Below are 24,042 nucleotides of genomic sequence, written 5' to 3' on the forward strand. Positions count from 1 at the left end.
AAAGCAGCGCCTGCACCCGGGAGTCGATCTAAAGATCGGCTGGGGTGCCAACATCGTGGTCTGCCTGGACAGGTAAGTTTCCTAATATTAAAAGTGAGCAGCTGCAGTAGTTGAAGCTGTTGATTTTTTATTTTTTTTTCTCCCAGGCTGGACCTCCGCTTTAAAGCGGATCTTCAGTAATTTTTTCAACTTTCCATCTATTAAATCTATTGCCCTTGTTTTAACTTTGGATAGTGAATCATTTTTTGTCTGTCAGTAAATACCTTATACAGCCCACTTCCTGTTTCTTGTCTGGTACAAAGCCTAGGCTTATGACATCATGCACAGCTCTCTCTCTCTCACTTTTGTGAGAGTTTGCCAGGAAGGGAGGGGGATGAGTCATAAGAGGGCCAATTGGAGCTGCAGAGCTGGAGGTGTGCCTCTGTGTGTCTCTGTAAATCCAGGAAGTGAACAAGCAGCAGCTTCAGCTGCCCACGGTTAAAATGGTTGCAGTCAGATTCAGTAGAGGGAGATTTCTGCAGCATATTTAAATACAGAATGGCAGTATATATAAAATAATATGCAAAGTGGTTGGAGGGCAGTTTCAGAATGGCAAATATGTTTTTATTACAAATTATGAGCTAGATTCAGAGAGATTTAGGCGGGAGTAGCGTATCTCAGATACACTACACCGCCGTAAGTTAGAGCAGCAGGTCCTGTATTCACAAAGAAGTTGCGCTCTAACTTACGGCGGCGTAGTGTAACTGGGCCGGCGTAAGCCCGCCTAATTCAAATGTGTAAGATGTTGGCGTGTTGTATGTGAAATCATTGTGACCCCACGTAAATGATGTTTTTTACTAACGGCGCATGCGCCGTCCGTGGACGTATCACAGTGCGCATGCTCCAAATTATGCCGCAAAGACTCATTGGTTTCGACGTGAACAGAACTTACGTCCAGCCCCATTCACGGACGACTTACGCAAACAACGTAAAACGTGAAAAATTTGACGCGGTCCCGATGTCCATACTTAACATTGGCTGCGCCATCTTTTTGGTAGTTTATCTTTACGCCTGAAAACGCCTTACGTAAATGGCGTATCTTTACTGCGATGGCCGGGCGTACGTTCGTGAATAGGCGTATCTAGCTGATTTACATATTCTAGGCGTAAATCAGCGTACACGCCCCTAGCGGCCAGCGTAAATAGGCAGCTAAGATACGACGGCGTAGGAGACTTACGCGGGTCGTATCTTAGCAATATTTAAGCGTATCTCAGTTTGAGAATACGCTTAAATATACAACGGCGGGGATTCGGACTTACGACGGCGTATCTACTGATACGCCCGTCGTAAGTCTTCATGAATCTGGCCCTATGTGAGCAGACTGCAGTTCCTCTTTAAGCACGGGAGTGTGAAAGGTGTTTGCTGAACTATTGTGTATTGTATGGTCATGCTGCATTTTTTTATGGACATAAAATAAAGAAGTTGTTTTTATCCCTGGAAGTGCCGCTACTCTTTTCCTCTTTACATGAAACACATACAACCCTCATATCTGCTTGTTTCCCTCTGAAATACCTGAGGCCCTTCTTCTACTTTTCAGTGGATGAGGATTGGTATATAAATGGATTTTGAACTGGCTAAAATCATGAAAGGAAGAACTTAGTATTCTGTACAATTCTTTTGAGTATTATATTATTTTGTATATTCTCTGTTGGACATGTCGACTGTTTCTGGGGTTCAATAAACACTACACACTGGAAAAGAACATAAGGTGGTTTGCTTTAGATATGTGGACTGAATGTTATTTTAAGATACTCCTCCAGTTACTTTATTGATTTACAAGACCAGCAAGATCTATAAAATACATCCGAGAGAAAGAGAAAAATAAAAAAGCAAAAAGGAATGGATAGCACAGAAAATGTACGAAACCATATAACTACTAGAAGTCCGTCTTAAAGTGTTATTAACCCCACAACAGTAAAATCAGTCTGTATATGCAGTAAAGCATGCTTGTTATACTCACTGTGGGACCTAAGGGCTTAATCCTCTGCATTGTGTAAAAAGGCTGTTTGATCCTGTCTTCTCTAAACCCCCCGCTTTTTCTCAGATCCCAACCCATCTGCTCATAGTACAGAGTCTTGGGGACAAGCTGCACATGCTCAGTTTGGTGTGTATTGCTAGAGAAATTTTGGGCTAGATTCTCATAGATCGGCGTATCCTTGCGCGGGCGTAACGTATCCAATTTACGTTACGCCTCCGCAACTTAGACGGAAAGTGCTGTATTCTCAAAGCACTTGCTCCGTAAGTTGTGGCGGAGTAGCGTAAATAGGCCGGCGTAAGCCTGCCTAATTCAAATTTGGAACAGGGGGGGTGTTTTATGTAAATAACATGTGACCCGATGTGATTGACGTTTTTCACGAACGGCGCATGCGCCGTCCGCGGAATATCCCAGTGTGCATTGCTCCAAAGTACGCCGCAAGGACGTATTGGTTTCGACGTGAACAAAAATGACGTCCAGCCCCATTCACGGACGACTTACGCAAACCACGTAAAATATTCAAAATTTGACGCGGGAACGACGTCCATACTTAACATTGGTACGCCGCATGTACGCCACCTACTAGCAAGGGTAACTTTACGCCGGGAAAAGCCTAACGTAAATGGCGTAACTGTACTGCGTTGGCCGGGCTTACGTTCGTGAATTCGCGTATCTAGCTGATTTACATATTTCTAGGCGTAAATCAGCGTACACGCCCCTAGCGGCCAGCGTAAATATGCAGTTACGATCCGACGACGTAAGAGACTTACGCCTGTCGGATCTAATAAAAATCTATGCATAACTGATTCTAAGAATCAGGCGCATTGATACGACGGCACAACTCAGAGATACAACGGCGTATCTGGATATACGCCGTCGTATCTCTTTTGAGAATCTGGCCCTTTGTTTTTCTTGGCAAAGTGCATGTCATCAGCACATGGCCAATCAGCACTCTCAAGACAGAGGGTCAGGGGTCCTGCAGCCTCATAGGACAGTCAGGGAAGAATGAAAATCCCTCCTACAAGCTTTAACCAGACACTGATAGAAATTACAAGACTCCTATATACTGCTGATGAGAAATGGTATTTAGCAGTTTATATTTACTAAAACTATTGCAGTATATGTAAACGATCACCTTGTAAAACAACCCATTCAGTTTAAAATAAAAATGAAAGGTGAAACATTTGTGTATATACTGTGTGTGTGTGTGTGTGTGTGTGTATATATATATATATATAAAACATTATAATAGTGTGGTCAGTTTTTAATAGAAAAGCAGAGGGACTGTCAGGAACACCAGGGATTTCAGACAAATGAAGCAATACAAAGAGAACAGGATACGTTGCCATACAGGTACATGGTACAGCAGGCACATATCAGGAATATAAATAGTGTTGGGGTAACAAACTACTCTTCAAAGCAGAACAAGTTTTCATCTTTTCTAAGAAATGTTAAGGCACAGTTGATAAACAAGAACAAGTCTCCTGCGCTCTGATATTTTATAGGGAGTACTATGAAGTGGTGCGGTTCAATTGAAAGTTATCATCTAGAGTCTTGCAGCCCTCCTCAGAATCGTGGGTATTCATGAAACTATAAAAGAGAAGAAAGAGAGCGGAGGGCGCACCGACCTCGTGTGATACTGATAAAAAATATTTATTCCAATAGTAAAATCAATGGTTATACTCACAAAATTGGAGTTAAAAACAGGCTTTAAAAATGAGTACAGCAGATGTCCAGCATCGTCAGTGGAACACGAATAATCGTTTGAACCAATCAGTAGATGTAAAAGCTGACGCGTTTCGGGGGCGTACCCCTTTCCTCAGAGCTAACGTGGTCTGCAGTGCTCCCTCGCCGTGGTGATTATGGGACTATATATACATACACACACACACATGCACATAACCACACGCCCACGCAAGTGGGCAGGCAGAGTTGAGCCAGGTTTATCGGTACACAGTTATCAAAAATCACCATAACTGTCAAAGATCCAGGAGGATAAGGACAGAGGCGGAGCCATTCAGTTTTTCGTGTCAGACATTTAGGCGCACATTGCTCATGGTAAATATCAGTGTAGATCATGGAGTTTCCTTACCTTGGGATTTTGGTGGTTTGGTGATCTTTCCACATGGCTTGGACAAGGTGACCGTTTTCTGGCACTCCGCATTGTGGAGGGCTCTCTTCAGACTTCCGTTCCGTGTCTTTATCCCAGTCTCTGGGTCACACTCTCCCCACTCCTGGAACTGGTACTTACACTCCGCTACAGGATGAAAAAGGAAAAAAAAAAACTTAAGTATGCATTGCTTTTATTGTAGGTACAATTTAGTAGCTTTGGCCCAATTTACACCTTTGTCGTAATTTTTGATGACTTTGTACAAAGATTTTAACCACTTCCATACAGGGCATTTTCACCCCCTTCCTGCCCAGACCAATTCTTAGTTTTCAGCGCTGTCGCACTTTGAATGACAATTGCGCGGTCGTGCGACGTGGCTCCCAAACAAAGTTGACATGCTTTTTTTCCCACAAATAGAGCTTTCTTTTGGTGGTATTTGATCACCTCTGCGTATTTTTATTTTTTTTTTTGCGCTATTAACAAAAGAAGAGCGACAATTTTGAAAAAAATATATATTTTTAAATTTTTGCTATAGTAAATTTCCCCCCAAAAAAAAAAAAAAATGTCTTCCTCAGTTTAGGCCAGCATGTATTCTGCTACATATTTTTGGTAAAAAAAAAAAAAATCGCAATAAGCGTATATTGATTGATATCTTTTACTTTTGATTTAATAAATATCATATATTTTTTTTTTTTTAACGTTTTTTTTTCTCAGTTTAGACCGATACGTATTCTTCTACATATTTTTGGTAAAAAAAAAAAAAAAACGCAATAAGCGTATTTGATCGGTTTGCGCAAAAGTTCTAGCATCTACAATAGGGAATAGAATTATGGCATTTTTTTTTATTTTTATTTTTTTACTAGTAATGGCGGCGATCTGCGATTTTTATTGTGACCGTGACATTGCGGCAGACATATCGGACACTTTTGACACATTTTTGGGACCATTCACATTTATACAGCGATTAGTGCTATAAAACTGCACTTGATTACTGTGTAAATGTGACTGGCAGGGAAGGTGTTAACACTAGGGGGCGAGGAAGGGGTTAATATGTTCCCTAAAGTGTGTTCTAACTGTAAGGGGGCTCACAAGGGGAGGAGACTGATGTGTGTTCCTCTGTACTGGGAACACAGCATTGTTCTCCTCTCCGCTGACAGGACATGGATCTGTGTGTTTACACACACAGATCCATAGTCCTGCTGTGATCGCGGGCAATCGCGGGTGCCCGGCGGACATCGCGGCCGCCGGGCACACGCACCGGGTCCCGAGCAATGTGATGGGGGCGCGCAATGACTCGGTAGGGAAAGTGTTAAAGTGGAATTTTCAGCAAATATACAAGTCTGCATTGATACATTTCTGATAGTATAAAGCCACAACCTCATTTTTTAAGAAAAGTTCAGATTTTTTTTTTATTATTAAAAAAAAGCAGTCTAAGCTGACATGATGACATCAGTCTACTGAAGGCAGAGAGAAGCATTTCCTCAGTCTCCTGACTGCAAAATTGTAACTTTGTAGCAATCACAAGGTTAGAGGCTGTAACAGTGGCTAAACTGTGGAGTAGTTGAGCAAAGACCTAAGTAGTGATTCTATTTTATTTTTTATTTTTTGATCTCTTAAAGCAGAGCTCCATCCAAAAGGGAAGTACCGTTTTAAAGCCTCCTCCCCTACTCCTGGTGAGGAAATTGCACTTTGGGGGAGCGGGTACCTAATATTTCCATTGCCTAGGTGATTGTAAGTGGAAATTCTCCCCCCCCACTCCCTCCCCACAGTCTTCTGGGACCATACACAAGGTGCAGCGCCGCTCGTGCATGCGCAGTGGGCAACCGGCTCTGAAGTCACAAGCTGTCACAGCTGGGTGCTCACAGTTAGCATGCCGGTGTCAGGTACAGGAGTAGAGAACGGTTGGGGTGAGCCCATCGCTGGATCCTGGGACAGGTGAGTGGCAGTTTTTGTAGCTGCTGACGTTTTACACAGGAAACTTGAACGGGTGAGAGGACTCTAGTCTCCCTTATCTCGGGGGAGCATGGAATCACTGACCAGGGCCATTGGAAATCATGGGGGCCCCCATACAGCCCACCTGACAATCCCCCCTACCCGAAAATGTTAAAATTATATTTTTACTAAAAATACACAGAAATAATTGTAGCGCTACCCCCTCAGGAGCCGCTGGTTAGATTGGGACGGCATGATTATGTTACCTCTATGATGTGTCTAGGGATGATGATGATGGTGAGATTCAATAACGGAATGTCCAAACAGCAGGGTGACGTTTTCTGTGCTTTTATTTCTTGCCCAACAGTTAAAGGGTCACTAAAGGAAAACATTTTTTTTTTGCTGAAATGACTGTTTACAGGGTATAGAGACATAAAAGTTAACTGATTCTTTTTAAAAATGATTAAAAATAGATTAAATTCAATCATATAATGTACCTGCAGTTTCACTTTCGTTTTTAAACTGGTTTCATGTTTCTGTGAAGTAAAGAGACCCACAGAACAAAAACAAACAAATCCAGGGCAGTGTTTTGTTTTTAAAATGAATCTGATTGGTTCTGAGGAGTTTTAGACACACAGCTTGGACCACAGTGAAAAGCTGCAATGAGATTTTTCATAAGGAGCCAGACAAGCAGGAAGTGTGGAGTTTAGAGCCGAATTGCAGCAACTTCAAAGCAAAAACGAACAATGAGGACATGAAACCAGTACTGCAGTAAGGTAAAGGAAGCTATTTAGCTAAAAAAAAAATTCCTTTAGTGATCCTTTAACTTGAGGTAGATATAAATAGGTTGGTGAAAGGAGAATTTGAAGATTCAGGCCTATGGATAAACGGAAGCAGTCCTGCCTCCAATGGGACTTTAACTCACGTCGCCACTCCAGCCGAGTGGGTAAAGTGTACCCGGACAGGCCTCTCTCACTGACCTGGCAGCCAGAGTATCACTTAGAACTTCTGGGAAGGAACAAGTCTCTGCCACCGACTTGGCTCTAGTAGATTTAGGATTAGTAGTGGGACCTCTGCCACAGGCCCTCTACTCAGGAACGTGGATAGTAGAGCGAATCCTCCCAGTAAATATAATTTGCCTGAATCTCCCTCAGGTAGACTTCTTAGTTTGGGGTCACCGACTGATAAGTTACAGCATACAACTTCTCAGTGTCCGGCCACCCAGATCCCCGATGGATCGTCTAAGCCCTGTTGGATCACCTGCCTCCGGGCTCACCTCAGACCGACTCCCCATCGAACAGCATAACTCGCTTGGGATCCTCCCCATGAAGTGCTCCGGGCCATGAGGACCCAGAGTCAGGAACTCCGCGTAGCACGTGCGCCCCGGCCTGGTAGGCCATATCGCCGGGACCCGTGATTGTGCGCACACCCTAAAGGTGGGTGCCGCACCTGGAACCAGGAACGGGCGAAGAACCCCACAAAATGGCGTCTGCCACAGAAATACCCTCCCCCAGCATGCCCCGCAAGGGAAACACTCCTTTGAATGGCTGCTGGAGAAAGGCGCCTCCGCCTGGACCCCTTTGGCGCCACCTGCTATCCAAAGATGGAACGGTATCTTTGGAACACAGAATGAAGCCACAGGGAACCCAGCACGGCAGAAGCCCAATTTAAATGAATCAAAATGGATGAGAGAAAAATAACTCTCTCATCCCCCTCTAAATTTAACATAGCACCTGTACCGAAAGTAGACAGGCGCTACATAATTATTAGTGGACACAAACATAACAATTACAGAATGATGCACTGTGCCTGTGTCTCTTCCTCCAGCAGCTAAAAGCCATTCGCAGGCAGAGGGGGAGACACCGGCTTTCAGCTGCTGGAGGGAGAGACACATACAAAGTGCATAGGTCTGTTATTGTCCTCCCGTCCCACCCATCGGCAGCCCTGCCCCTGACCATGGACCTCATTGGCAGCCTAGAGTTTGCTCCCACAACAAGGGAAGATGGACTATCTAGTCGTCTGCGTGGAGTAAGATGGCTAAAGAAAAAATGATCCTTTGCCACTCCTATTGATGTCACGCTGTTGTCTGAATGATAAACTGAAAGTGCCAGCTGTCTGTACTGTTGACCTGTCCCATGACCACGGAAAGCATTGTATGGTGCCGTGTGGCCTTGAAGCATATAGTTTCCATCTGCTGCTGTAATGAGGTCTAGTAGAGAACATGCAGTGTTCAGAAGATAGATTTTAAGAAATGATTTACATATCCTATCTGTTCACCTCCAAATTGCTTCTTCCAGTTGCACGGGATTTTACACTTCTGTGTTTTCGTGTTTTGTTTACATTCTTTTCCTGACCGCGTGCCCTCCCGCATCCCGATACCACAATCACTGCTGGAGGGGACACAGACACTCCACTGCCATTCACCGCAGTCCGACTTCTTGCCCTTCTTCTCTGTAAAATGGAAAATGTTTTAATTGCAATGAATAAAATAGTTTTAATTAATTAATCAATTACATTTAAAAAATATATAATTCTCTAATGCACTCTGGTAGGAGGAAAGCTAAAGTTGGGTTGTTATGGAAAATTATTTGACTTTCCTTTGAATATAAGAAAAAGAAAAAAATGTTTTCAAGAATTCAAATTGAACTCCAGGCAGGTATTAAGAATCAACAATTAAAGCGGTTATGTGTTTATTTACAGTATCTCACAAAAGTGAGTACACCTCCCAAATTTTGGTAAATATTTTATCATATCTTTTCATGTGACAACACTGAAGAAATTCCACTTTTATACAATGTAAAGTAGTGATGACATCACAGAGCTGGTGGGTGTCGGAGACCTTGCACTCCTCCACCTTCCATTTGAGGATGTCCCACAGATGCTCAATAGGGTTTAGGTCTGCAGACACGCTTGGCTAGTCCATCACCTTTACCCTCAGCTTCTTTAGCAAGGCAGGGGTCATCTTGGAGTTGTGTTTGGGGTCGTTATCATGTTGGAATACTGCCCTGCGGGCCCAGTCTCTGAAGGGAATGGATCATGCTCTACCTCAGTATGTCACAGTACATGTTGGCATTTATGGTTCCCTCAATGAACTGTAGCTCCCCAGTGCCGGCAGCACTCATGCAGCCCCAGACCATGACATGCCCACCACCATGCTTGACTGTAGGCAAGACACACTTGTCTTTGTACGCCTCACCTGGTTGCTGCCACACATTCTTGACACCATCTGAACCAAATAAGTTTATCTTGGTCTCATCACACCACAGGACATGTTTCCAGTATTCCATGTCCTTAGTCTGCTTGTCTTCAGAAAACTGTTTGCAGGCTTTTTTGTGCATCATCTTTAGAAGAGGCTTCCTTCTGGGATGACAGTCACGCAGACCAATTTTATGCAGTGTGCAGCGTATGGTCTGAGCACTGACAGGCTGACCCCCCACCCCTTCAACCTCTGCAGCAATGCTGGCTGCACTTATACATCTATTTCACAAAGACAACCTCTGGATATAATGCTGAGCACGTGCACTCAACTTCTTTGGTCGACCATGGCGAGGACTGTTCTGAGTGGAACCTGTCCTGTTATGGTCTTGGCCACTGTGCTGCAGCTCAGTTTCAGGTTTTTGGCAATCTTCTTATAGTCTAGGCCTCTTTATGTAGAGCAACAATTCTTTTTTTTTTCAGATCCTCAGAGAGTGTCATGTTGAACTTCCAGTGATCAGTATGAGAGAGTGAGAGCGATAACACCAAATTTAGCACACCTGCTCCAAATTCACACCTGAGACCTTGTAACACTAACGAGTCACATGACATCGGGGAGAGAAAATGGCTAATTAGGCACAATTTGGAAATTTTCACATACACACGGTCGATCCATCCGATGAGAATGGTCCGACGGACCATTTTTATCGGTTCACCGCTGAAGCGGCCTGATGTGCGTACACGCCATCACTTCAAAATCCGATCGGGTCAGAACACGGTGACGTAAAACACACGACGTGCTGAAAAAAAAGAAGTTCAATGCTTCCAAGCATGCATCGACTTGATTCTGAGCATGCGCAGGTTTTGAACCGATGCTTTTGTGTACTAACCATCGGTTTGGACCTATCGGTCAGCGGTCCATCGGTTCGATTTTAAAGCAAGTTCTCTCGTTTTTGTCCAAAGGACAAAAGACCGATGGGGCGTACACATGGACGGTTTGGACCGATGAAACTGAACTTCGGTCCGTTTTCATCGGTTTGGACCGATGGTGTGTACGCGGCCTTAGGGGTGTACTCACTTTTGTTGCCAGCGGTTTAGACATGGCCGTGTGTTGAGTTATTTTGGGGGGGACAGCAAATTTACACTGTTATACAAGCTGTACACTCACTACTTTATATTGTAGCAAAGTGTAATTTCTTCAGTGTTGTCACATGAAAATATATAATAAAATAGTTACAAAAAGGGGTGTACCTACTTTTGTGAGATACTGTAGGTCATTTAATGCAGTTTTTGTATGTAGCAGAATTTCAATTGGTATTAGCCTATTATCCCACAGCAGCACTCAGTCTGGAGGAGGGAGGGGCAGAACAAGCGACTGGTTAGGCTCTAATTAACACACAATGAACATGCTTACATTATGAGAGGGCAGACTGATGAGTCAAGAATGATGTTTGGGTTTGCCACTACTATGGGTTTTGCGTCAAATTCCCAGGTTTAACAAAGTTTGCAAATTGCTAATTTTTGCCCGAAAACTTTGCAGGTTCACCACCAGAAATAAGGAACAACTTATTAGGCAGTGAATAGCCTTTGCCCCTGAGTCACAATAGGCAATAATTTGAAGTGCCCTTGGTACATGCCCCCCAATGCCCGGCCTCTCAAACCCTTTGATTCCTACAAGTTGCTTATTAGCCCTATAGATGACGTAAGTTTTACACCCCCACCCTACCCCCATAGAGCTCAAAGTGTCACCATGAAATGCATGAACTTTGATTAAGATTTGCAAAACTGCTTGTGTATCAAAGCCAGGGCAGATAAACTCAACTCCTAGTCATTAGTGATCAAGCAGTAGTTGAGAAAAGTCAGGTCACTAATGTGGCTGTGCTCTACAAAGCTGGCCACACAGTGATTGAAATAGACCTGCTTTTAGGTAGGTGCAGGTAGACCTCCCTACATGGGTGGCGCTGTTGCATCTGTCTTGCAGTTAAAATGGAGGACAGTAGGAATATGTGTTCCTCGTAGGGCACTGCATAGTTATCAGGTGGGCTGCTGTAAAATTAGATGCTGCCACCAGGGTGAACCTGCAGCCATCTTTGGTGAGGGCAGAGCTTACAAAAAGCCCTGGCCCACTGCAGCTGGCTCACATTCTGCATGTGGTGAGGTTAGGGACAGAAACCTGCTTTAAAGGGAGAGTGAACCTAGCGCAGGGATAGGTTCCAGAAAAGGAGGGACGATATAGGGATTGGCGCAGACTACTTGAGAAACCTTTGTGCTATTGAGCTTACTGCATATGTCTGCCTACCGCCTCGGCCTTTCCGCTCTCCTGCTGTGAGTTCCGTCTTCTGTGTGAATGTTTCTGCTCAGTTATTACTGTTGAAAAGACTCAATTGTTGTGACTGGAACTGTTAACAATATATTCTGCATTCTCACTCACTGTGTGTGCTGAGTGCTCCCTTGGGTGCCTACTGTCTGGGTCTTCCCCAAGCTTCTAACAAAAGGGGCATGCTAGAAAACTCATCTGGATCAGCAGCGGCAGCCAATTGTCTGCAGCCGATAATCAGTGTATTGTGGCAGCGGTGGGTCCTGCTGTCATAATACAATGTCCTAGCACCTTATTTGTGCAAATGGAGGAATCTGTTAGTTTTCTTTTTTTTTCATTCTGCCCACTGGCTTGAACAGTCTCAAGGGTGAATTTGCAGGGTGTTTGCCCAATCAGGGCCCAGTAAATAGATGGTTTTTAAGGAGCCGAGCCGGGAAGCCGGCCACTGCGTCCTTAACAACCGATTAGTCATTAGCTGTCAATGGACTTCCCCGCTGCCAGCTGAATAAAAAAAAACATTGCCACAATAAAAAAAATTAAAAAAAACAATGGCGTGAGTGTCCCCCCTCCAATTCATGCCAGGCCCTTCGGGTCTGATGTAGATTTTAAGGGATGCCCAATGTAAAAATTTAAAAAAGAAAGAATGTGGGCCCCCCCCCCAAATCCATACCAGATCTCTCCTCCTGGACCATACCAGGCCATATGCCCTCAACATGTGGGGGTGCCCTAAAGCACTTTGTCGCCATGTTGATGAGGACAAGGGCCTCTTGCCAACAACCCTGTGCTGTGGTTGTCTGAGTCTGTGGGTGGGGGGGCTTATCGGAATCTGGAAGCCCATTTAACCACTTAAGACCCGGACCATTATGCAGGTTAAGGACCTTCCCCTTTTATTTGCGATTCGGCACTGCGTCGCTTTAACAGACAATTGCGCGGTCGTGCGACGTAGCTCTCAAACAAAATTTGCGTCCTTTTCTTCCCTTAAATAGTGCCTGTCACACTGACACTAAATGCAGTGATCAGTACATATATGATCACTGCATTCAGTGACACTGTGACAGGGGGGTGGGGGGTGATCGCAAGGGGTTAATGTGCCTGTGTGTCCTGGTGTCAGTGTAGTGCTGTGCAGACTCACTGTGTGATGTGATCTCTCCTCAGCGGCGGTTGAAAATACCCCCCAGAGGAGAGATCACATCACTTCCCTCTTCCTGTGTTTACACAGGCAGAGGAAGTGACACATGGGGGAGCGCGCGGATTGGCTGAGAGCGATCCGGAGGGGGCGGACAAAAACGAACAGCCGCCCCCTCATCCCGGATCACTCGGACAGCCACGGGGACCGCCGCAGGTACCGGGGGGGTCCCGATCGGACTCCCGACCCACGTCTAGGCAGGGACGTACAGGTACGCCTATGTGCCTGTACGTGCCATTCTGCCGACGTATATGTACATGCGGCGGTCCGCAAGTGGTTAAAAAAAAAATTGCATTGATACATGTGCCCCAGGGCAATACCCGGACCCCCATACTCTTTTTTGGCCAATTATTTCTGTAAAGGAAGAAACTACAAGTACCATCTTCCACTGTGGCAGATGAACTTGTAGTTTCAGTGGGCTGCGGGGGCGCTAACGAGGGCTCTTGTAGTCCATTGACATGTCCTCTGTCTTTCAAAGAGAACTTGTCTGCAGGAGTCCACATTGCACCCGTGATCTACTGGTTGCAGGTGCACCACTTTCCAGCAGGAACAAATAATAAATGCACATTTTTTTCTGCAAGAATATGTGCATTCATTATTTTTTCCTGTAAAGGTAAACTTATCCTTTAGCAGAAAATGTTGCCATTCCAGGTGCAAATTAAATTTTGACTTAAAAGAGCAATACAAAATCATGCAAAAAAAGGTATTTAATAGTTAGAGGGTCTGTAAACCCAAAAGTGATATTTGAAGTTATGTATGCAGCCTTGTGGGCCCTTTTTGTATGTTATATATACTCAGTGAGATCCTCCTGCCATAATGACCAGCATTGGGCCAGATTCACGTATAATCGCTGCATCTCTGCGGCGGCGTAACGTATCTCATTTACGTTACACCGCCGCAAGTTTTACGGGCAAGTGCTTGATTCACAAAGCACTTGCCTGTAAAAGTTGCGGTGGCGTAGCGTAAATCCTCCGGCGCAAGCCCGTCTAATTTAAATGATCCGGGTAGGGGGCGTGGATCATTTAAATTAGGCGTGTTCCCGCGCCGATCGTACTGCGCATGTGCTGTCCCTAAAATTTCCCGGCGTGCATTGCGCTAAATGACATCGCAAGGACGTCATTGGTTTTAACGTTAACGTAAATGGCGTCCAGCGCCATTCACGGACGACTTACGCAAACGACGTTAAATTTTCAAATTTCGACGCGGGAACGTCGGCCATACTTGACATTGGCGACGCCACCTAGGGGGCAGCTTTATCTTTACGCCGTGTATCTCTTACGGAAACGGCGTAAATTTACTGCGACGGGCAAGCGTACGTTCGTGAATCGGCGTAACGACTCATTTTCATATTCTACGCTGACCGCAATGGAATCGCCACCTAGCGGCCGGCCTAGAATTGCAGCCTAAGATCCGACGGTGTAAGTCACTTACACCTGTCGGATCTTAGGGAGATCTATGCGTAACCTGATTCTATGAATCAGGCGCATAGATACGACCGTCGGAACTCAGAGATACGACGGCGTATCAGGAGATACGCCGTCGTATCTCTTTCTGAATCCGGCCCATTGTATCTATCTTGGAGGTTTTGGATATTTTCACCAACGCTTGTTTTTTCCAGCTCCTCCTGTTACATTCACCATAATATAAAATATATAATCTGACAGGGGTGGAAATGATGGAAAATCAAAGTAGGAATCGGGGGGAACATCTTATAACAGGCACTGTAGGTGTGCAGATCTCAAGAGGAAGATTTTAGATGATGTTGGGCGACTTCCTTCCAGGAAATAAGGTTTGTGATTTCTGACTTGCTGCAGCTTTTATTGCACATTGTGAGAAGCTCACAGTGTGCAGTGAGGGGAAGGAGTTCCAGTACAGGACAGGAGCCTGTACAATCCTGCAAGAATGATTGGTAGGCTGGAGTTCAGCTTTAAGACAAAATGTGTTTACCTTGTTTGTCTTTCTTTGCGGTTTCTGTTCCAAGGACTGTGAGCACCAATAGGAAGGCCAGGAGGGCGAGCATGAATATTCCATGGTGGTGATGCATTCTGCAAGGCAGAGAAGGTAATAAATGTAAGCTTGTAAAATACCACTAACACATTCTACCTATACAGACAAAAAACAAGCCCACCCCCCCAACATGCTCCACTTAAAGGGTCACTAAAGGAAAAAACATTTTTGCTGAAATGACTGTTTACAGGGTATAGAGACATAATAGTTAACTGATTCCTTTTAAAAACTATTAAAAATAGATAAAAATCAATCATATAATGTACCTGTCGTTTTTTTAGTTTCGTTTTTGCATTTAGTTTCGTTTTAGCATGTTATGCTGTATCTGTGCTGGACAGAGAGCCATAGAGCAGTATTGGTTTGAAAACGAAACTAAAATCTCCCAGTACTGTGGTGATCAGGAAACAGACAACCAGGAAGTGTCCAAAACAGAGAAGAATTACAGCAACATCAGAGCAAAAACGAACAATGAGGACATGAAACCAGGACTGCAGTAAGGTAAAGGAAGCTATTTAGCTAAAAAATATAAATTCCTTTAGTGACCCTTTAATTATGTATCTCATATATAACAGTAAAAAAACAATTGCATAATTCAGATACAGCATGCACTACTGGTGAAAATTAAAAAAGGTACATCTTCAAGGACCAACACAAATTCCAGAGCTTATTCTGTAAAACGTACAATGGTTGTGAAAGTTTAGAGAAAAATCGGCACCAATTATCGGTTAACCACTTGGGATCCGCCTGCCGTCAATTGACGGCTACAGCGCGGATCCCAAAAGCCAACAGGACGTCAATTGACGTCCGCCCCTTTGGGCGGTCCTCGCACGCGCTCCAGAGCGCGCAGCGGGGAAAATCTGTGTTGGCCGTGTCCCTCGGACACAGCCAATTACAGATCGCCGCGAACGGCCAATCAGAGTGGCCGTTTGCGATGCGATCTGTGCGGCCAATGAGAGATGATCTCATATGTAAACATATGAGATCATCTCTCATTGCCGTTTTACACAGAGACAGCGGTGCTGTCTCTGGAGAGGAGACCGATCTGTGTCTCTTGTACATAGAGACACAGATCGGTCACCCCCCCCAGTCACCCCCCCTCCACCTACAGTTAGAACACTTGATAGGAAACACATTTAACCCCTTCCTCACCCCCTTGTGTTTACCCCTTCAATGCCAGTCACATTTATACTGTAATTAGTGCATATTTATAGCACTGATCGCAGTATAAATGTGAATGGCGCCAAAAATGTGTCCGATGTGTCCGCCATAACGTCGCAGTCCCAATAAAAATCGCAGATCTCCGCCATTTCTAGTAAAAAAATAAATAATAAAAAATAATAATTCTGTCCCCTATTTTGTAAGCGCTATAACTTTTGCGCAAACCAGTCGCTTATTGCGATTTTTTTTTTTTTTAACAAAAATATGTAGAAGAATACGTATCGGCCTAAACTGAGAAAAAAAATGTGTTTTTTTTTTTTAATTGGGATATTTATTATAGCAAGAAGAAAAAAAATATTGTATTTTTTTCAAAATTTTCGCACTTTTTTGTTTATAGCGCAAAAAATAAAAACCGCACAGGCGATCAAATACCACCAAAAGAAAGCTCTACTTGTGGGGAAAAAAGGACGTCAATTTTGTTTGGGAGCCACGTCGCACGACCGCGCAATTGTTAGTTAAAGCGACGCAGTGCCGAAAGCTGAAATTTCACCTGGGCAGGAGGGGGGTATATGTGCCCAGTAAGGAAGTGGTTAAAGCAGGTTGTATACCCCTTTAGCACATTTTTACCTACAGGTAAGCCTATAATAAGGCTATATATAATATATGTACGGTTTAGGAGATATTCACTTTGCATGCAGCCGCTGACATTAGCAGCGAACCCGGAAGAAAAGCAGAGGGGAAAATGTCAGCTCCTTCTGTGGTGACTGGGGTGCGATGCAGACGCTTAGTTCTAAGGTAAGTATTTAATAATGAGCTAGTAATAATAGTTCATTATGCCTTTGCCTTACAATTTTTGATTTTTTTTTCACTTCCTGGATTTACACAGACACACAGAGGAACACCTCCTGCTCTCTTGTAGCCACTTCCTGTCTCCATGCACTCCAGCAATGGCTGCATGTCATTTCTCATTTCCTGATGATGAGTGGACTATGCCTGCACAATGTGTGTCAGCATGACTGTTTCTGTAGTCTGCATTGAGAGAGCATGTAACAGGGTGAACTAAAGGCGGCCTTACATAGATCGAAATTCGGCTGGTTCAGCAGGGAGCTCAACGGGAAGAATTCTCCCATCCCCCCGAATTTGTGGATGGGGGAATTAGGTAATTTTTTTCATTCAACTCGCTAAAAAATTAATAATGCATGGGTTGCCTAAAAACAACAGTTTGGAGACAGTGACATTTTCACCCTATAACAGGAAATACTTGAACAAGGATCTTCATGGTAGGATTATCATGTACTGTTTAAAGCCTATATCTAGGCAGATAGAAAAAATACATTACTAATTGCACCTCTGTAATCAATAATACATCATTTAAATGTATTGTTTTAAATACAATCAGTCTAACTACCTGAATGTGACCTGGTAACAGCCTCTTGCGGCCTGTACAGTAGGGCTAGAGTGTAAAAGGAACAAGGAGCCACTGCTCTGCTTCATCTTTCACTGTGCATTCACAGGCTCAAAAGGAAGTGGGTTAAATGATGCTGGCCAGTAAACTGAGGACATCTAGTGGCAGAAAACAAAAATATACATACAAAAGAAGGTACAGCGCTAAAGTGAATGAAATACAAAGTGAGTGAACCAAATAAAACAAAATATGAAAAATTCAAAAAATCTGTGGCTTGATTGAAAAACAACAAAAAATATTAAAAAAGTCCATACAATGTCCAAAAGTGAAAAGAAGAAAAATTGCTGATCCTCCACCAATCAATATAAAATCTAATTAATAGCAATGATGATAAAAATCAGTAAAGAAAGTCCAAACGTGAAAGGTAAGATGAACGAGATTCCTAATCTTCCACCAAAAGAAAACACCCATGTGATAGTATTTCAATCTGCTTACCAGATCCCCTGACCGTTTTTAACGCGGTCAGTTTGAGCCCAGAGATGTTTTAAAGTCCTCTCAAGTGGACTATAAACCAGCAGGTGGAACGGATCAGATCATCAACTACTCCAAAACTCCAGATAAATGAGGAAGATACGCTCATATGTTCAAGGAAGAAAGAACAAAAAATAGCTCCATGGTGAAGTACTGTATGTAAAGGTCTTTTAATGAAAAAGGATTGCACTTACAATTCAGTGGATAAAATACAGCTTGTCATAAACCCCAGCGCGTGCTGCCAATCGAATCCTGATGGCTGTTCTCAGTGTGTATAGCTCTCTCCGCACAAGCGATGACGAGGTACGCGTTGGCCACTCCTACGTACGTTTCGTCGTAAGACGTCGTCGGGGATGGACCAACATCCCCGTCGGGGATGGACAAAACAAAAAGTACTGTGGGGAAAATCTCTAGATTAAAGGTGAATTTTGCAGCAAAAGCTGATGTTGTTATTTTATTTTTAAATGGCCATTGTTATCTTATTTTTGTTCTGCTTTTAACAAAAGCTGCTGAATTGAGGCTAAATTCCAGGTATGCATATTTATGCATAGTTACTTACAGTATGTCACACCTGCCCAATCCCTGTGGAAGAGGCCACTCGCTTGACACTTAATGCAAAATGATTTCTGATTAGACAATATGGAAAGATGGGGTGGTGATGTCATCCTCTCCAACTCGTTCCAATTAGAAAATATTTTGCAGTAATTGAGGACATGCAAAGCGTTCTTTGAATGGTCTGTTCACACCACAATGTTGTGTTGACCTGCCTGGCATTAAGACGCAACATGTGTGGTCAATGCAGCATTGTAGTGCGAACAGAACACATAAAACCATTTTTTTATGTGTCTATGCATTGACCTGCATTTTACAACGGCGCTAAGATGCAGATCAATGCAAGTCAATGCTCGTTAGAAAACGCATAAAATGGATGCATTCCCTGCATTTTACTGCAAATCAATGTGAATTTAACCTCAAAGCACCACTCTTCAGCTCTTGTTTGGAAATGTTATACACACAGCGGGGAGTGCTTAAAAAGGTTGTAAAGGTACATGTTTACAACCTCACGATTACCGGCCCCCCAGCCCCCCCCCCCCCCCCCGTTTTACTTATTTGAGCCCTGGAAAGTCCTGCATTGCGAACATGCTCTTCCTTTGCTCGGTCTTCTCGGCTCTTCATTGGATAGATTAATAGCAGCGCAGCCATTGGCTCGCGCTGCTGTCAATCAACTCCAATAAATCGAAGGCCGGTGGCGGGGCCGACTCCTGTAGTCGGCGGTTATGGACGCTGAATACAGGACTCGGGAGCGCTCCCACAAGGTAACCCCCTTGGGAAAGCGCTTCCCAGAGGGGGTTATCAGAAGCGGGGAGGAGCCGAGACAGCCGCCGTGGGACCCCAGAAGACGCCGTTCGGGACCACTCTGTGCAAAACGAGCTGCACAGTGGAGGTAAGTATAACATGTTTGTTATTTTAAAAAAAAAATATTCAAACCTTTAGCATCACTTTAAGGCTGGGTTTCACACTATTGCAAATTGGATGCGGGTCTCCCCGTAGCCAATTCGCATGTCAGGAGATTCTGACCGGCTCTCTATGGAGCCAGTTCACACATCTCCGGGGGGACTGCTGAGTGAATTGCACAGGGGTTCTGTGCGACTTTTAGTCCTTTTCAGGTGGCAGTCAGCACTCCCATTAGGATCTGTGTTCAACATTTACAAACTGGAGCTGAGGGCTGCTTTAAACGCTGTAACAATGCTTGCTGAAAGCTCTGCAAACACTATTCCTAAATAGGCTGAAGGTTGTCTGAACCTGGCCAAAGATAGAAACAAATCTGAGCACACTGGATAGTGCAGATAAAACACCTTTCAATCAATAAAATAAAGGATAAATTGCAAATCTATTTTTTGGTGGTACTTTTCCCCAATGTGTACCATTCTGGATGAGTTCTGGCAGTTTCACCCCTGGTTTGCTCATTGTTCTTTGCATCCGTTTTCCTTTTTCCGCCACTGCATGCTTTTTTTTGCTTTTGTTGGCTTTCCAGAAGTGATAGTCTTTGCATCCCTACTGTGACCTGACATCCGATTGGAGTTAAAGTGGATGTAAACCCAATTTTTTTTTTTGCTGTCACAATGTAGAGTATAAAGCCCCATACACACTATCAGTTTTCCTGCAGGTTTTTCTCTTCGGGTTTACCAAAACCATGTAGTACAAGGGCCTGCCTGATTGCATACCAATTGAAACTCTTAAGGTTTGACCTCATATTACATGGTTTTGGTAAGCCTGAAGAGAAAAACCTGCAGGAAAACTGATGTATGGGGCTTTAGATTTCCTATCATCTGTGCCCAGTCTTGCCACAAAGAGTTAATTTAGCTCTGTGCAATCCTCTTTTCTTTTTTCAGTGAGATAAACGGACAAACAGGAGAAAACTTTTGTCCGTTCTTACTCCTTGCTGTGAATGGCAGGTTATTTACATATCTTATGCACTAGCCTGAGACAGGCATTATTTTTTTTAATTCCCACCCCCACTCCTTGTCTGAAGTCATGTGGTTACTTTTCTGTATTTACTGGATGTTAGTGATCATAGCAGAATTTTGTGTAAGGAATACACAGGAGAAAATGCATGGTGACAAGGGGAGTTTAGAAGTGGGCGGGGAGTCTACTGAAATCACAACTCCACCCACTGAGCTCCAGACAACAGACCCACCCACAGAATCTGCAGTATTTCAGTTCTTATAACAGACAGAGGGGAGACATTTGACAGGTAAGGATACATGCAGGAGGCATGTATATCCTTATAGATCAGCACTATGGCAGTAGTTTAGAAAGGATGAGAGTGGGTTTACATCCACTTTAATCTACCTGGTTATATCCTTTGTAAGTGCAATTAATCTTTAATTTATTGACTAAACTGTGTTTTATCTGCAAAATCCACTGCGTTCTGTTTTGTTTCACTCCTCGTTCGATTTCCTTTTGGATGTGCATGGAGGAGCCTTCACAGATGAGCAGAAATTGTAGGCACCAGAAGGGTGTTGCATCTGAAGATTATATATAGACTTTAAATCTGGCTCTGGTCATATAAAAGTCACTGACGCTCTGCGTTTGACCCACAACCACTTCCGTCCTCCATCTTGCGAAGATACTTTGTAAAAATGACTCAAGAGTGGCTAATGGTCCTCCCAGCCCTGAGATAACCATAAATCCAATAGTTCTTGATGTGGATATTGATCAGGCAAATTAAATAGCGGGCAACGCAAGCGGAATGTACAATTAGGAAAGTGTTTGAGATGGATTTTTAGAAAGGAATAAGGCTCTGATTTGCCTCGATTGTAATCAGCACAAAAGCTCACAAGAAAATTAGGATAAACACAGATGTGGACGCGGTAATCCATTCTCGATAATGGTCAATCGATTTATTTGAAGGGGTCTATATTAAGGCAGCACAATTAGGAATTGGTTCCACTGATGAAGGTAAAAGCACAGATGAAGTAGTAGAGGATGGACAGAGTGAAGATAAAGGTTATACGCTTTGTTTCGGGGGTTGAAGAGGACCTGTCATGAACGGAGATATGATTCAATTATTTTTTTCTATAATAGCATATTTAAAGCAAAAACTGTGGGTAGGTGATGGTTAAAACTCCATTGTTTTTTTTTTTCTTTTTTTGGTGTTTGTGTCCTTCCTACACATCCTGTCTTGAAACACAAAGACCTGAATAAATGGGGTGGGAAACTACATGGCAAATAAGGTGTAATATTTGTTGCACCCCCTTTACTTTCAGTAAGGGCACTACGCTAAAGTTAGTGGGAGAATGAGAGAGGTAAGTTGCTCTCATTCTTGATTTGTGTTAAATTTGGCTGTCGCCAAATCTGGATTTCTTTCTGGGTCAGACTGCGATCTAGGGATGTGGTACCATCCCTGGGCGGCAGGTGGCGCCAGAGGGGTCCAGGCGGAGCCGCTTCTTCCCAGCAGCCAATGAGAGGAGTTGAGCCTTGTTGTGCATGCTGGGAGGGGGTATTTCTGTGGCGGAAGCCGTTGTTCTTGGTTCTTCGCGGGTTCCTAGTTCCAGGTGCGGCACCCACCTTTAGGGTGTGCCCCACCACTATGGCCCACCTGGCCTGGGGTCGCGCGCAATGCGGAGTTCCTGATTCTGGGCCCTCCTGGCCTGGGGCCACTGATGCCACAAAGGGGCCCCAGTGACTTACTGGGTCCCCCTTCTACTGAGGAGATCCCAGGCTGTATGCCGTTCGGTGGGGGATCGGCTTGAGGAAAACCCGGAGGCAGGTTATCCAAAAGGACTTGAACGAACCATCGGGGATCTGGTGACCGGTTACGGACAGGTACGCTGAAACTGTCAGACTGTGACCCTAACGTGACTTATTGGGAAGATTCACTCTGCTGTTCACCCTGTCAGCATTGAGCCTGTGGCATTGGCCTCAGCTGGCATCTCAAATCCGATCAGAGCCAGGCCTGTGGCAGAGGCCTGTTCTTCCCCAACAACCTTAAAGTGACGCTCCGGCTGCCAGGCCTGTGGCAGAGGTCTGTCCGGGGGCACTTCACCCACTCTGGCTGGAGTGGCGACGAACTGTGTTACTGCAGAAAGCAGGATTGCTTTCCTACTATCCAAAGCCTGATACCGCAAAGTTCCTTTACTTCATCAAACTTTCCTATCTACCTCCAGTTGATGTTGGTAGTGTTGGGCCAAGAAATAAAGCATCCAGAAAACCTTATCTGCAGATTGGACATTCGCTTATTGCTCTACTCACTACCTTCACCCCTAGACAACACATAGAGGTAACTTAATACGCTAATCCCAAAACAATCAGCGTCTCCTGAGGGGGTAGCGCTACATATTGAAAAATGTAAAGTAATGCACTTGGGGGCTAAAAATATAAATGCAAGTTACTTGCTAGGGAGAGAACCTCTGTGGGAATCCAGGATGGAGAAAGACCTGGGGGGTCCTAGAAGAAGACAGACTGAGCAATAGCATGCTATGTCAAGCCGCAGCAAGCAAAGAAAGCAGACTATTAGCATGCATTAAAAAGGAAATTTACTCCAGAGCTAAAACTATAATTCTGCCACTTTATAGAACCCTGTTTTTTGAGGATTCAGTCAAGGTCTGATCACCAATGCTCAGGAAGGAGGTGCTGGAACTGGAGAGAGTCTAGTGAAGGATAACAAAATGAATAAGTGGACTGGAGGACCTCAAATATGAGGAACGACTGCAAGAGCTAAACTTATTATCCCTGCAGAAGAGACATGATAGGGATATACGAATATCTCAATGGTGATCTCAGCGTAGGAAGAAAGCTTTTCAATCTCAGGGAGATCGGATTTTCCATCGGAAAAACCTTGGATGGTTTTTCCGACGGAATTCTGCTCAAGCTTGGCTTGCATACACACAGTCACACAAAAATTCTCTGAACTTTCGTCCGTCAAGAACAAGGTGACGTACAACACTACAACGAGCCGAGAAAATTAAGCTCAATGCTTCTGAGCATGCGTTGAATTGTTTCCGAGCATGCGTCGGAATTTTGTGCGTCGGAATTGCTACAGACGATCGGATTTTCCAGTTCTCATTTTTTTTTTCAATCTTTTGTTGGTGAAAATCCGGACAGAAAAAGTCAGATGGAGCATACACATGGTCGGAATTTCCATTCAAAAGCTCACATAGGACTTTTGCTGTCGGAATTTCCAATCGTGAGCAGTTTAACCTTAAAGCGGAGTATATTAATATTAAAAGTCAGCAGCTACAAATGCTGCAGCTGCTGACTTTTAATAAATGGACACTTACCTGTTCAGGGTGCCCGCGATATTGGCAGCTGAAGCCGATCAATCGCTCGGCTCTCGGCTGCCCACACCACCATCCTCATGAGGGAATCAGGAAGTGAAGCCTTGCGGACCTCTTTTTCTGCTATACTACCTAAGGGGTCCCCTGCCTGCAAAGGGCAATTGCTCTGGATCTCACTGAGTCTTTGTTGGATCAACTTGTCAGTGCTAGCTTGTCCTGGGAGATGTAGTTCTACAAGCAAGTTTGAGCTGGAGGTAGAAGAAGAGAATTGTATATATACTGGATGTATATAGTTGTGTCCCTGAAGAGTTCTCTGCTGATCAAGTAGGCATCCCATAATAACCCTTACCTCATCCAATTTAAATTGCCCTAATAAAATACAAAAAAAAAAATGCTGCAAGGGCTGA

At 44.1% G+C, this 24,042-nt stretch overlaps 1 protein-coding gene across 2 annotated transcripts in view; it reads right to left on the reverse strand.

Moving 5' to 3' along the window:
• PTN (pleiotrophin) overlaps positions 1-24,042 on the reverse strand; it is a 121,262-nt gene that overhangs the window by 41,950 nt on the left and 55,270 nt on the right. For both annotated transcript variants that reach the window (XM_040345686.1, XM_040345687.1), the window contains exons 2-4: positions 14,702-14,799; positions 8,334-8,507; positions 4,107-4,271 (exon numbers count right to left, since the gene is read on the reverse strand). In XM_040345686.1, the coding sequence (XP_040201620.1) occupies positions 4,107-4,271; positions 8,334-8,507; positions 14,702-14,798 (436 nt within the window). In that variant the 5' untranslated portion in view covers position 14,799. The remainder of the gene's footprint in view (positions 1-4,106; positions 4,272-8,333; positions 8,508-14,701; positions 14,800-24,042) is intronic.

The sequence above is a fragment of the Rana temporaria genome, chromosome 3, assembly GCF_905171775.1.
Source record: "Rana temporaria chromosome 3, aRanTem1.1, whole genome shotgun sequence".
Lineage (NCBI taxonomy): Eukaryota > Metazoa > Chordata > Amphibia > Anura > Ranidae > Rana > Rana temporaria.